This window comes from Anser brachyrhynchus, assembly GCF_964034855.1.
Source record: "Anser brachyrhynchus genome assembly, chromosome: W".
Lineage (NCBI taxonomy): Eukaryota > Metazoa > Chordata > Aves > Anseriformes > Anatidae > Anser > Anser brachyrhynchus.
Window position 1 is genome coordinate 19,202,092 of NC_137704.1, and position 13,505 is coordinate 19,215,596.

The following is a 13,505-nucleotide window of genomic DNA, read 5'->3' on the forward strand; positions in this document are numbered from 1 at the left end:
AGCATGGAAAGCAGCCTCTCTGCTCCAGCAGCTCCTCCTGTGCGCCACGAACCTTTGCAGCCTCCACCATCTTGGCAGTGGTGTCGGTCAGGATCTTGGCTGCGCTCAGCAGCTTGTGCGAGTTCTCCAGGTCTGTCTCTCCCTCTGCGTCGGCTTTGATGGCGTTGACGAGGTCGGAGGTGGCCTGAGCCAGAATACGAGCCTGCCGCACCATTTCCCCTGGGACAGAAAGGAAGGGTGGCCGTCAGCAAGTCCCAGGGGCTCCCTGATACCTCCCCGCTCCACCACACCAGCCTCCTGTCCTTGGTGCAAGCCCCAGGCACAAGACCACAGCAAAGGCACAGCAAACAGGCATGGAAGCACGACCCCAGAGAGGCTGCTCCATCTACCTGTGCTCCTTCAAGCCCCCTACCCACTATGCTCTTCCCCAGGTGCCACCAACTGCTCGCTCTCACCTGCATCGCCCATGGAGCTGAATATGTTCTCGGTGACATTGAGGATGGTGTCGGTGGCCTGGTCGTAGCGCCCGATGGGCTGCCCGCCCATGGCGTGCTGCTTGATGTGCTGCAGCAGGTCATTTAGGGCCTGGGTGACAGTGGTGGCTGCCACCCTCACCTGCTTCAGCAGCTGGTCATCTCTGGTGGCTGCCTTGGAGGCCTCCACACAGCCCTCTGCTGACTTAGCCACCAACTTGCCGGCCTCAATCAGCTGCTCCTGGCACACTGGGGAGCTGATGGTGGGAGCCACGACCTGCAGGGGAAGACAAAGCCCAGGCAGCTGCTACCATGCAGCTCCTGTTCTCCACCCAGCAGCCCACAGCCCAGACGACCACTGTCCCCAGCCTCCAAAGAGGAGAGAAACCACAACTTCTGGTCCCAAACCCAGTGGGGCGAGGGTTGGTGCCGCTTACCTTGGTACAGGCCACCAGCTGGGAGGTAGAGAGGGCGCACTGCGTAGCAGCCGCGATCACCTGCGCCTGCAGCGCTGAGTCCTCCGTTTTCTGAGCCACGTTCTTGGCTTTGAGTACCAGCGCTGCGGCGGCGCTGGCCACGGCCTTGGCCAGCTGCATGAGCATGTCCTGCGGGGATGGAGAAGGTCAGTGCAGGAGCCACCACGGAGCCAGGCATGGCCACTTGCACAGCTCTCGTGAAATATTCAGCAGGGAAACATGATCTCAGGGGGCCTTTCTGCCACCTCAGCCTTGCACTGAACTCCTGGAGCAGCTTGTGCGGCTGGCAACACCTCAAGCACATCCCTACAGTGTGCCACAGCCTGCGATGCGGCAGCTCCTGGTACCAGGACACTGCCCTGGCTAAAATCACCTCCAGGAGCAGCTCGGACAACCTTCAGCATCACCTGTGACGCTGCCACAGGAACAACTTGCGCTGCATCCCTGATGGTACTGCAGCAAGAACCTGCGTCGAGGCACCGTGCTGCTGGGATGCCCTGCCAGCAGGCAGCAGGCAGCTTTCCTCAGAGGATGCCCGAACCGACAACACACTGCAGCCATCAGGATTTGCCCTCATGTCATGCTGCTGGCATCCACCAGCAGCAGTGCTAGACAGCAAGCACTTGGGGCACCGAGTGCGAGGCAGGGAGTTCGGACAAGGCGCTGTGCCCAGGGCACAGCTCCCCAGCTGCTGCACGGGCACCCTCCCACTGCAGACAGGAGCTAAACTGCTGCCAAGCCCCAGTTCTCCTTCTGAGGGCGTGCTTGCAGAGCGTAAATGAGGCAAAACCACCACCAGGCTCTTGAGCAAGTTCTAAAGCTGCACCCTGCTACTACAGCGAAGCCTCTGGCTACCAAGCAGAAATGTCACACTGCCCCCTCACCTTCTGCAAGCAAAGGCTGCTCCTGCTGCCATCTATCACCCTTCCAGCCAGGACAACAGTCTGAGAGCACATGCACTGAGCTCAGGAGCCCTCAGTTCCCAAAAGCACAGCAGCTGCCCAAGGCAGAGAAGCAGCCCCCCAGCAGAGGACCCCAGAGGAAGGAAGCAGATATACTTGGGTCTGGTGGCGGAGGGGCAGGCTGCCCTGCACATCGTCCTCCGGTTCCTACATCTGCCCCTTGGCCACACTGCCCTCCACCAGCTGCATGAGGCGGGATTGCCAGGTCTGCAGTGGGGGCTCTGCAGGCTGGAGCTGCCTTATTGGCTCTCTCTCCAGGCTTTTCTACTCATATTGAGGCCATGTGGCCACGGTAAACAGAAACCTCTCATTTCGGGAGCCTGTTTTGCTAGGGCTGGCTCCCTCTCCCAGCACTGTCTGCTGCCTCCCTTGTGCTGGGAACAGCAGTCATGGAAAACCAGTGTGGCTGGAGGTCAGCTCAGCAAGAAAAAAAAACATGAGGCTTCAGCTGCCTCAGTTCCCTGCTCTGGGCAGCCTCACAGACCTGGGCACAAGATGACAGCTGGAGCACAGCAGAGACCTGAGTGCATGGACTTCAGAGAGCTGATTACGAGAAAAGCAGATTTTCCACAAGAGCCCTTCTCCAAAGAGTTCATCTGACTGTCCCCAGAGGAGCAGCCCTCACATCCAAGAGGGGCAGACACCACCAAGCCATGCCTACAGCTCCCTTTTACCATCTTTGGGTCAGAGGCAGACAGGATCCAAGCACGCCAGCTTTCTGGTATCTACATGAGAACCCACAAGATAAGAGGCGTTATACGACAGTGGCTCTAAGGATGAGGATGGGAATTGGCCTGTCCCCTCCATTGGCAAAGTCACTGTGCACGGGCCAAGCTTCAGCACGGACCTCTCCTGCCGGCAGAAGGTCCCCACGGGGTGCTCCTGTGCAAGGCAGAAGGTTTTTTCGAGCACGTGCCCCTGTGCGCAGCTAGGCCCACCCACCTGGAATCGAGGGTCAGTGTCACTCTCCCCGATCTGCTGCAGCAGCTCCCCGCTGGTCTGGCCCACGAGGCCAGCAGCCTGCAGGAGATTCTGGTGGGGCTACAAGGAAGGAGGCAAAAACAATCATGGGTTTTGAGCAAGCCCCAAACCAAGCTGTTCCCCTGGCTCCCACCTATTCTATCTCAGCTCCCCACACTCAGCCCCACAGCCCCATGTCCCTCCTGTCCATCTCGCACCTCGGCGCTGGCAGGCTGTGCCGTTTTCAGCAAGTCTGAGATGGCACTGGCCAGGTTCTTGGCTGCCTGCAGAAGCTGCCGTCCATTCCCTCCCTCATCCTCCATCAGTGCAGCCAGCAACTTCACACCCTTGGACATCTCAGTCAGGTTAGAAGATATGGTGGTGACGGCACAGCCCACGGCTGTGTAGTCCGTATCTGCTGGGTCCCCTGCACAGGAAGGAGATGAGATGTGGGGACAGGATACATTCAGTGACACCCTAAGAACACCCCTGCACCTGGAATTGATGCGATTCTTCCTGTAAGCACTTGGAGAAGCCCCCTGGCTCCCAAGTCTGAAAAATGGTCACATTGTTTGGGAAGGACAGCATGGGAAAGGAGAGTTGGACCACGCTGTGGCCGTGACCACAGCTGGGACTGGACAACACTCTCCTGGTTTAGAGGAAGACAGGTCAGCAGCCATGGCAGGGGAAGGATGGGAAGCAGCCTGTGCACTGACAGGGATGTTTGGGGGTTGAAAGGCAGGGAGTGCTACTGACTCTTCAGGCACGTCAGGAGCAGTCTGGGCTCAGTTAGCTCTGGTTGAGCCAAACTGCCTCCCTCCAGTCTCCAATGGAGGGTAGGAACCTTGATCTTCATCCAAAAGCCGGAGAAGAGAAACTAAGCCTATTCCAGGGATGGAGCATGACTTTGTCCAAGCCCTCCACCTACCTGTGGTGAGGTTGACCACCGAGGCTGTGCCAGCAGTGATAGCATCCACCTGGGAGTGGATCTCATGCTTGGACTCATCCATCTTGTTTTTGCGCCAAGCTTTGGAAGCCTGAAATGGGGAGAACGGGCTCAGGAGGTGGAGGTGGTGGTGGGGAGCCACAGTGAGGTGCAAGAACGAGGAGACAAGAAGGGAAGGAAGAGCGGTTACCACCCAAAACTCCTCAGCTCATCCTAAAGATGCAAGCCTATAAGAGCAAGGCCCCCATGACCAAGCATCCCTTCCACTCCTGTGCCTGGGGCTGGACACAACCCCACCTCAGCAGGGAGCAGATCTTCCTGGGAGCTGCTGACACCTCTGGGACAGCAGCCAGCCTCGTCTACCCTCCCAGTGGGGGTCCCCCAGCCCAGACAGCCCAGCACCCCTTTTCCCCAGGCACTCACAGCATCCTGCCCAAGGGGTGGCAAGGTCTCAAAGTCATCCAGGGTGGCCTGGGCTGCGTTCACAGCCTGCATGCTAGAGTTGATGGTACCTGTCAGCGCCTGCTGGGCTGAAGTCTGCAATGCAAGGACAGAGTGAGGTACGCTAGGGAAAGCACTCTGGGAAGGTGCTGCCATAAAAGGGGGGCAGCCAGCCAGAAAGGGGTTTCCCCTCCATGCCCCCCACTGGGAAATGCCCCATCCTACCGCAAAGTGGCTGCCCAGGGCAGGTGCTAGAGAACCTAGCAGGTAACCAGCTCTCTGGGAGCAGGGAGCAAAGACCGGGGGGGGGGGGGGCACAAAGCTTTTACAGCAAGCCCTGGGGGCAGACTGGGGAATACCAAAGGTAACAGACTCCTTGTGGCCCTTCTCAAATGCTTCCTTGGCTGCAGAGGAGGTTGAAGAGGAGGGTGGCATCTCCAGCAGCAGCAGGGCTGTGCCACAAACGACAGCATCAGGAACAGCCCAGAGCAGTGCCCAGCCAGAGGATGGAAGTGAAGGCTGGGACAGTTGGCCAGGGGAGGATGCCAGGGTGGAAGCAAGAGTTTGTGGAGTGGCCGTGGGAGGACACTGAAGGCCAGCAAGCACACCAGGCCAACCACATGGAGCCCCTGCTCTTCCTGACAGCAAGCTAACACCTGGCCAGAGGGATGGGTCTGCATGAGCCCCACAGGTACCTCTCAGTGTCCGCACCCTGTAGTGGGCACCAGGAGTACTTACCAGGGGTGGCATGTGCCCTCGGTGCATCTGGCCACTGGTGATCTGCAGCTGGGCCTGGGGCATTGCCCCCACTTGGAAGTTCTCGGGCCCCCCAGCCCCTGTGCGCATGATGGCTGGCAGGGCGACCGAGCCCAGCTCCGCCTTGCCTACACAGTTAAACTGCTGCTGCAGCACAGTTGACCTGCAAAGGGGAAAAACAGCAGCTAGACCCGGGAGTGCTCGGAGGAACCTCCTCCCCGGACCAGCATCGCGGCTGCTCCCCACAAGGCTGTGTACGAGCCCCTAAGGGTGAAGGATGCCCACGGGATGCTGGGGGGCTGCAGTTTTCCTGCAGGCATGCAGCATGGCATGCTGCTCGGTAGCTGGCTCGTGCCCGGCAAACTTACTTCTTTGGAGACACTGAGTCTTCCAGCATGGTAGACTCCTCATCCCCCTCCAGTCCAAAGTGGTCTTTGCTCTTTTTCTGTGGAGGTGAAGAGAAAACACGTCAGCCAGCACGTGCCTCCCAGCCTCCCCACCACTGCCCAGTCTGGGGTACCTGCCAGCCCCATGGGATGTCCCCAGCCCCCCCAGCAGCACTGCGTGCCCAAGGGACACCTTGCACCACCCCAAGGAGAGAAGCTGGCTGTAGGCAGGCTCCCCACACACCCAGGCACTCGCCTTTTTCAGGATGATGTCAATGTAGCCGGCGATCAGCTGGGCGATCTGCTCTCCCTCCGTTGTCTGCACAGAGTAGTAGCCATCCTGGTAATCTCCAAAATCCTGCAACAGCACGGCACAGGGTTGCAGGATGCTGGCACCCGTCCTGAGCCCCTCTGGTATGCGCTAAGCACCCATGGCCAGCCACTGTGCCAGGAATGGGGCTCAGCCCCTCCATCCACCCATCTTGGGGTCAGGAAAGGCAGGGGGAGCAGGGAAAGGCATCCCCATGGAGGGGAAGCATTCAGGGGACAAGCGGAGGGGCGAGGGCTGGAGCTGGCCCCTACCAGGGTGAAGCTCTTGGGGGAGGCTGCCCAGCGCTTGATGTTGGTTAGGCTCCACTCCTGAATCACTTCCTTGGTTTTCTCATCCACACGCATCACGCACTCCTTGGTGATCCCCAGCAGCCGCGGCACCAGCTTGTTCTTCCCCTTCATCTTCTCCTGTGGGCCAGAACAAAGGTGTGTGGGGCTGTCCCAAAGCTCGCTCACCCCACAGCCTCGCATGGCCAGCAAACACCCCCAAGGCCATGCTTCCAGATGATGACAACTGCAGTGTGGGTCTTGAAAAGGACACGGGGAAAAGCATGAACCAGGGAGTGAGAAGGAAGCACGGAGGGGAAGCCAAAATAAGGGGTAGGACACAAGGAAAGCTGGAGCAATGTGGGTTGGGGTGAGGAGTGGATGGAGACAGGAATGATGAAGGGATGCTGGAAAAAGGGAATTTTGGCCAGCTAACATGAAAAGTGGGGCTGGGGAGCCACTGCTCTACCTTGACCAGGAAGAAGGAAACCCCGTAGGTCTTGAGGGAACGGGCAAGTTTCACGTAGCGAACTTTGGCCTCGATCTCGCTCATGTTCCCACAGTTCTTGTGGGCCTGTAGCAACAATGAGAGGACATCAGGCCAGATCCATGGTCCCCTGGCTGTGACACCATGCTGCCCCCCCCCTCATCACAGCCTTCCCAGGCTCTCCCCACTCTGCCCTGCACATACCATAAAGATCTTGCGCTCCCCTTTCTGCTTGATGTACTCCTTGGGCAAGAAGTCCTTGAGTCTGCCAAAAGACAGCAAAATCAGCTGTAAGAGCACAGCTTGAAGCCATTCCATTTCGCCTATGAAGACGCCCAGCACAGAGCCTCGGACAAATCCTTGCCAGCGCAAAGAGTTTTTGGGAAGAGGAAGGATGTAGGAGAGGTCGCTGCACTAATGACAATTCCAGGACCCAAAAGACTTCTCCTCCTTAGAGCCACCTCTCCGCCCTCTAGGATGACGAAGCCCCAGGGGCTGTGAATCAGCGCAGGCACTAAGGGAGGATGCTGGCAGAGGCGCTGACACCCCCAGGACACTCACTCCAGAAAGCCTGGCTTGTGCTTCTGCTCGTTGTGTGGCCCAAACTGGATCTGGCACTGGTAGCCAGCAAACTCACACGCTTTGTCGAACGAGACGGGGTGGGAACCGTTAAGGATGTCATCCCGAGCCTACGTGGGAAGAGAAGACACCGGGATCTGCCCTGCTGCCTTCCACACCAGACAGGATCCGTGCCGGCACTGAGGATGTAACTAAGCATCCTGAAATACCCCCTATGGCTGCTCCTGGCCAAAAACCTCAATTGTGAGCCCTGACGGGGCTGGTACAGGGCAGCAGAGCGAGGCACACCTGTGCCAGGCACTGTACCTGCACGTAGAGCAGGTTGAGCTGCACGGGGTCTCGTGAGTCCACGTTCTGGTCGGAGTAGAAGAACTTGCGTCGCAGCAGCAGCGTCTCGTTGTCATCGATGCCTTGCTCACGCAGGGTCCGGCCATGATCCAGCCAGTTCACTGCAGGCAATGGCAGAGCATGAGCAGGGATGGACAGACACCCAGGCAGGAGGCCCCGCTCCCATCCCCTCCGCCCCCTACGCGGGCTGACTCCATCCCCAGCGCTCGCTGGCACATACACTCGTCATCCGTGTGCAGCTTCTGCTTGAGCTTCTCCATCTTCCTCTCATCCCGCAGCAGGGTCTTGTCCTTCTTGAGGGTGCCGGTGACCTCCTCCTTCTTCTCTTCCATTATCTCACGGACAAGGGAGTACTCATCGTAGTTGGTGATGCCTGCAGGAGTGCATGGAACCGAGCTGGTGCCGCTCCCCTCCCCGAAGACCCTCCTGTCCCTCACCACCTCCCTTCCTCCCCGACACCGCTGCCCATCCTCTCACCAATTCGGGCGCATATTGTCATCAGCATGTCTGTGACGGTTTTGGAGTCATCAACCATGACTGTTTTCACCGTCCCATCCAGCATGCGGATCTTCAGGGGCCGCTGCTTCTTCTTGTACTCCATGGCGTCCTGCAGGCACAGCCAGCACAGCTCCCAGCAGCGGCACTGGGCACCTGCATCCCACCGAAGCACCCACAGCTCCCGCTGACCGCAGGGTAGGCACGCCCAATGCAGGCTGGATGCTTACCCCATTGCGGAGCATGTAGTAGTCCAGAGCCTTCCCAGCCTCCAGCCAGATCCCTTTCTTTGGGTCTTCATCCGAGAGGAACAGCCCAAAATCGTTGGCTGGAAAACAGAGAGAGCCTCTGTTGGCATAGCCCCGGGCTGGATGAGGCCAGTGCACACAGCACAGCAGCACCCTGTATGCTGCAGCAAGCAGCCACAACTGCCACAAGCAGGGGGAAAGCCTGAGTGGGCAAAAAGCTGGCAAACGAGTGTTAGGGTAGATGTTTTACATCTATTTATCCACAGGAAAATTCATCTAAAGCACGCCTACGCAATGCTGACTCGGAGGTGACAGTCACAACCGAGGGAAGAGCTTGGAGTTGTGCTTGACAGCTCTCTAAAATCTTTGGTGTGAAACATAACAGCCAAAACATGATGATAAAATGCTGGGCATCATCAGGAAGGGTGCTGGGAACAAGGCAGAGGGCATCGAGAGGGGCAGCTAAAATGATGGACCAGGAGGAGCAGCCGCTCGGTACTAGGGACTGAAGAAGCTGGCACTCCTCATTTTGGGGAGGAGCAGGCTGGAAGAGGACATGCTGGAGGTTTACAAGGTCTCAGAGATGGTGAATTAGTGCAGAACTGATATTCTGTAAATCCTGCCAGCTTGGGCGGGGGTACTGGGTGGATCTGCTGCTGCTGGAGCCCAGGGACAGCCCCGGTGTTCTTGTTGCAAGAAGCCAGCACCACACCAGGCTCTGGCCCAGGAAAAGCCCTTTTCCTCCCCTCCAGCAGCTGCTCAGCTGGTCATTGGTTTTGTAAGCGGGCGTTGCTGGCAGGGAAGGGGAAATTCCTGAGCTGCCCTGCGCCTGCCCACCTCATGCTGTGCTGAGGATCCTGCTAAACAGAACAGGAGAACCAGGGAGGCTGGTGTGTTTGTTTAAAAACAAACAAACAAACAAAACTATTTTCAAAGCCAGTTTTAAGAGGATAATTCTAAAGCTCTGAAAACTGAGCAGCTTGTCCAGATCCTTAGCTCAGGAGGGGAGAGAAACTTCCCAAAAAAGGGCAAAAGCAGAGCTGGAAGCTCGCGCCTGAGCCCAGCACGGCAGCTCAGCACAGAGCATGTGGGGATGCTGCATTTCAGACACAAAACCCAGGCCAAAAACAGGGGAATTGAGTAACACCTGGCCCAGGGGCTTAGGACCCCTCTCCCGGTCCAGTGAGAGAGAGGAGCAGAGCAGGAAAGCACACTCAGGATGGGTTTGCTGGGGGACATGGGCAGGGTGTGCTCAGATTTAATTAACAGGGCCCTGCTAAAGGTGACAAAACACAAGAGCAGCTCAAAAAGGGATCCACAAGTGCTACTAGGTAGGGGCAGCAAAGAGAAACAACAGCTGCAAGGATCAAATAGGAAAAGAAGAGCTCTGAGCTAGAGACGAGGTAAAAACAGATAAATGGAAGACCTATATCCGAGGTTCCCAAAATTGCAACCCAAATGCTTTGGGAGGGCTGGGGGCACGGTAGTGGGGAAGGGGAGGCAGCAAGAAGCAGCAGTGCTGAGCTCAGTCCTGTTTCCAGCAAGGTTGAGCTCCAGCTGTTCTAGGGAAAACGGTGAGCAACCAGACAGGAACTCGGGCATGAGCAGCTCCCTTTAAGGTTTTCTCCTTGCCCCTTAGAGCAGCTTGGCTTGGGCCCAGGGCCAGGAAATGCATTGGCTGAGGATCTGTATAAATACCCAGCCCCCCTCCGAAACTGAAAGCTGTGGTCACACAGAGCAAGAAGGCATTTCCTCTGCTCCACCAGGAATCCGCTGCTCCCAGATGTCGTAGCCTTCCCCTCCTCCTCCTCCCATGGTCCCCACGCCGTGGCCAATCCCTGCCCAATGTGGGGCTCGGTGGAGGGCCACAGGAATCATCAGGGCACAACCTGCATTGTGAGGTTGTTTGTCATCAGCTTAATTCTGAGTCTGACAGCAGCAGGGAGATATTAGAGCTGAAAAAGCTCAGCGAGGTAGTGGTGCACCAGCACGTCACAGCCTCGTGGAGAGCCACCGGGGAGGGCTATATATTTCCCAAGAAAGGAAAAGTTAACTTATATGGTGTATGAACACCCGCTGGGAGCACTGCAGCTGTTCAAACCCACCTAGCCTCGGCCAGCTTAACAAATACATGCAGGAGAGGAGACAAGACAGGCAAGGAGCAGGCTCAAAGAGCTTGACCAGTATTTCACTTCCCATGTGTTCTCCTACCGGCCTGAGCCCCCACATTTTGTCCCAGGCATAAATGAGGGAGACCAAAGAGCCCTGAGCTTTGGTCCCGTGCTCTGAAAGCACACTGACGGGGAGCATCGAGGCGCAGAGGAGATCAAGGGGAACACTTTTCAGGCTGCAGGAACTATCAGTTATTCTTATTTACCTATTTTTAAGCAAGCAACCTTACAAGGTGACAATCTGCACCCTGAGCATGTAGGTCAAGTCAGCTCCTCTCGGAGCTTTTTGGGACCACAACCCTGCATGGCAGGGACACTGCCTTCATTTTTGGGAGCCTGTCCACCCAGCAAAGGGCTCTCCAGGCCAAGCAGCGATATCAGAGCAACCTCTCCCAATGTGCTGGCAGAGCAGGACCTGCAATGCTTTGTCCAGCAACACCTGCGTATACTGGCATCGCTGCATGCAAGGGAAGGTCTCCAGACCTCCAAAAGCAGCCATGGTGCTTGGATGAACATGAGAGTATCTTCATGGATGAGGACTGTGCACCAAACACTAGTCGGATGTACTGGCTCCAACAAAAACCCTGCTTTGCACAAAAGCTTCTGAGGTTCAGAATCAAGTTTCTTTGCCCCTGGTGGTGCCTAGCAGGGACAGGCTCTCCTCTCCCTTGAACCTTGCTCTGCCCATGCCATGGGGAGCACCCAACATGTACCCCATTGCTACTCTCTTCTAGGTGCAGAAACCCAGGCCTGTGTGGGGATGAAACAGGAAAGGGAGGCTGTGAAATGTCTTTTTTTTTTTTTTTTTAGGGGACTGAACAGCCATTTGCTGAGCAACAACAGGTTGTGAACAGCCTGAAATAAATTTGGCTTGTCCAAAGCTGCAGTAGTGGGAGGGGGACTTTGTGTCCTGAAAATACCAGTGCCTACCAGTGCCTAAAGGAAGCCTGTCCCAGGCAGGTGAGAGGCTGTTTAGGGCAGTTCCAGGGGCATGAAAAGAAGAAAAAGGAGATGCAGCTGGGAAAGCAGAGACCGGGCAGCAGGAGAGGACAGGGGATGAGCCCAAGAGCAGGGCAGAGCCTTGTCCCTGCACCACATGGCCAAGACAGGGTCACTGGGGCTCGGTGACCGGCTGCACCATGGACTTACGCTGTCCCATCTGTGCCTCGGGCACCCGCTCCCGGATCATGCGGCAGGCATCATACACCATGGTGGAGGGCTCAAACTGCATCATCTTCACCACATTGCCAATGCTGATCTTCAGCGAGAGGGCAACCATGGTGGTGGCTGGACTGTCCCCACTCCTGCGTCACCTGCCAGAGGACACAACTGGGTCAGCTCTCCTTGTCAGGCCCCCACGCATACCCCGGGGACATGATGGTGGCTGAGATCTTCTCAGCTGAAGGAGATGTGTGTGCCCACTCCACCATATGTGCCTGGACATGGCAGCGGGGGAGCAGAGATTAGGGCTTGGCTCCCCAACCAGGCAAGGGACAGGGGTGGAAACTGTGAAGGTCCTTCATGGACACAAGGGCTTCAGATGAAACTCTTCACTCATCACCTCACTACATGCAAGGGTGGTCTGGTGCTCTGGCCAGGACCATCACTGAGCGGATTCTGCTCATGCACAGGAGTGGCCGCAGCCCTCAACCAACAGCGAGGAGGAAACGTGCCAGCAGCATGGCAAGATAAGGTGGGACAGCATGACAGAAGGGGTTTTAATTATAACTACCATGACACAGAAGCTGCAAGAGGAAAACCCCACTTTGACCCAAGGCCAGTAGTGTCCAGCCCCACTATCAGGGCTGAGCAGTGGTCCCACGTGGGCAACCCAAGGTGCCAAGCCCGGAAACCCTGTGCGTGCTTCCTGGGGGCGCAGAGCTCTTGGGGAGGAGATAGGGACACCTGCGCTAGGGGGCACAGGCGATGCTGGGGCAGGATCCAGCTCTCAGCGCTCCCCTGTTCGACGCAAGCCTCTGCCCCACTGCTGAGGGGCAACTTGCCCATCCCTGCCCCGCTCAGCAGTGCCCCTGACCCCATGCTCCTTCCCCTGCCCTCTGGAGCCTGCTGGCTTCCGTTGGGGCTGACCCGCTCCAGGCTCCCTCAAGGCGTAGCTGGCCGAAGGAGGCATGAATCCTGGTGGATGCACACCACGTCTGCCTGAGGCTGAGCGGGAAGAGCACGGTGTCGCCTCCACCAGCACATGGAGCCGTTCCAGTTGTGCATTCCTGAGCCGTTTGGCAATGCTGCTTGCAGGAGCCCTCACAGAGGCCCTCGGCCCCCACCAACTAGGAATGCAACACAAGCGGGGCCCCTGTACACACACCCTGCCCTGCAGCCCCTGTGCAGGATGAGTCCCCACACTGGGCAGGTTGTGGTGCAGTGTGGACGAGGAGCAGCCAGCGCTGGAAGGGGCTTTTTGAGTGTTTCACAGGCAGGGTGGGCTGCTACAGTCAGCGGGCTGGTGTTTGTCATCTTCCCTATATCTAAAAATATTCCAGAGCTGAGCACAGGGCTGCTTTCCATCTCTGTCCCTGAGCCGCCCTGGGGAAAGGACATGCTGTCTCCAGGACAGGGACCGGGACCAAGAGGAACATAGCACAATAAAATTAACTCCATCCCAGCCCAAACTAGGACGTTGCAAAGGAAACATGGTGATAGAGCAAAAAATGATGGTGCGAGCAGGCAGGAACCCTTCCAGCCATGCTGCGAGGCCACCAGCATGATGACCATCCCAGCAGCCCTACTCCTGAGCTTTTTGACAAAAACAGTGAGTTCAGTTTTTGGAGGAATGTAACGCTCTGCAGGGCAAGCTGGAACACGCGCCAGATAGGAAACACACCATTTTGCAGCAGGATAGGGACAGCTTCATGCCACACGCACTCTTCCAGCTCAGTGCAGACCCACAGGTCCTCCACGACCGTCAGCAGCTACACGTGGCCAACGCCAGCAGCCTCACGCCTCGCTGAAAGCAGAGTGCTGCCTTGCAACAAGTGAGGCACCGAGGGCTTAGGAGGGAAAGGATATTTGTACTTGGCATTACCACTTCACACCAGACGTAACGCTGCAGACACTTATGTACAAGGTGCTTAAAACATCAAGCAAGTAGCCAGAGGCAAGCGAGATGGTTCAGTGCTATTTCCATGTTTTGAGAAAGCACTTTATGCTCCGGCAGCCGAG

At 57.3% G+C, this 13,505-nt stretch overlaps 2 protein-coding genes across 5 annotated transcripts in view; one reads left to right on the forward strand and one right to left on the reverse strand.

The window, feature by feature from the left end:
- LOC308184794 (collagen and calcium-binding EGF domain-containing protein 1-like) overlaps positions 1–13,505 on the forward strand; it is a 198,871-nt gene that overhangs the window by 77,257 nt on the left and 108,109 nt on the right. The window lies entirely within an intron of this gene.
- The window catches only part of LOC308184707 (talin-1-like), a 34,385-nt gene that overhangs the window by 18,651 nt on the left and 2,229 nt on the right, over positions 1–13,505 (reverse strand). For 3 of the 4 annotated variants that reach the window (XM_080572036.1, XM_080572034.1, XM_080572035.1), the window contains exons 2-20: positions 11,475–11,638; positions 8,137–8,234; positions 7,889–8,018; positions 7,632–7,784; positions 7,370–7,512; positions 7,046–7,173; positions 6,689–6,749; positions 6,467–6,571; positions 5,983–6,138; positions 5,657–5,758; positions 5,383–5,459; positions 4,997–5,177; positions 4,241–4,354; positions 3,800–3,908; positions 3,090–3,298; positions 2,854–2,952; positions 911–1,078; positions 456–750; positions 53–219 (exon numbers count right to left, since the gene is read on the reverse strand). In XM_080572036.1, the coding sequence (XP_080428162.1) occupies positions 53–219; positions 456–750; positions 911–1,078; positions 2,854–2,952; positions 3,090–3,298; positions 3,800–3,908; positions 4,241–4,354; positions 4,997–5,177; positions 5,383–5,459; positions 5,657–5,758; positions 5,983–6,138; positions 6,467–6,571; positions 6,689–6,749; positions 7,046–7,173; positions 7,370–7,512; positions 7,632–7,784; positions 7,889–8,018; positions 8,137–8,234; positions 11,475–11,604 (2,625 nt within the window). In that variant the 5' untranslated portion in view covers positions 11,605–11,638. Of the gene's footprint in view, positions 1–52; positions 220–455; positions 751–910; positions 1,079–2,853; positions 2,953–3,089; positions 3,299–3,799; positions 3,909–4,240; positions 4,355–4,996; positions 5,178–5,382; positions 5,460–5,656; positions 5,759–5,982; positions 6,139–6,466; positions 6,572–6,688; positions 6,750–7,045; positions 7,174–7,369; positions 7,513–7,631; positions 7,785–7,888; positions 8,019–8,136; positions 8,235–11,474; positions 11,639–13,505 lie in introns of those variants that run through there. The other variant, XM_080572037.1, reaches the window with a different exon arrangement.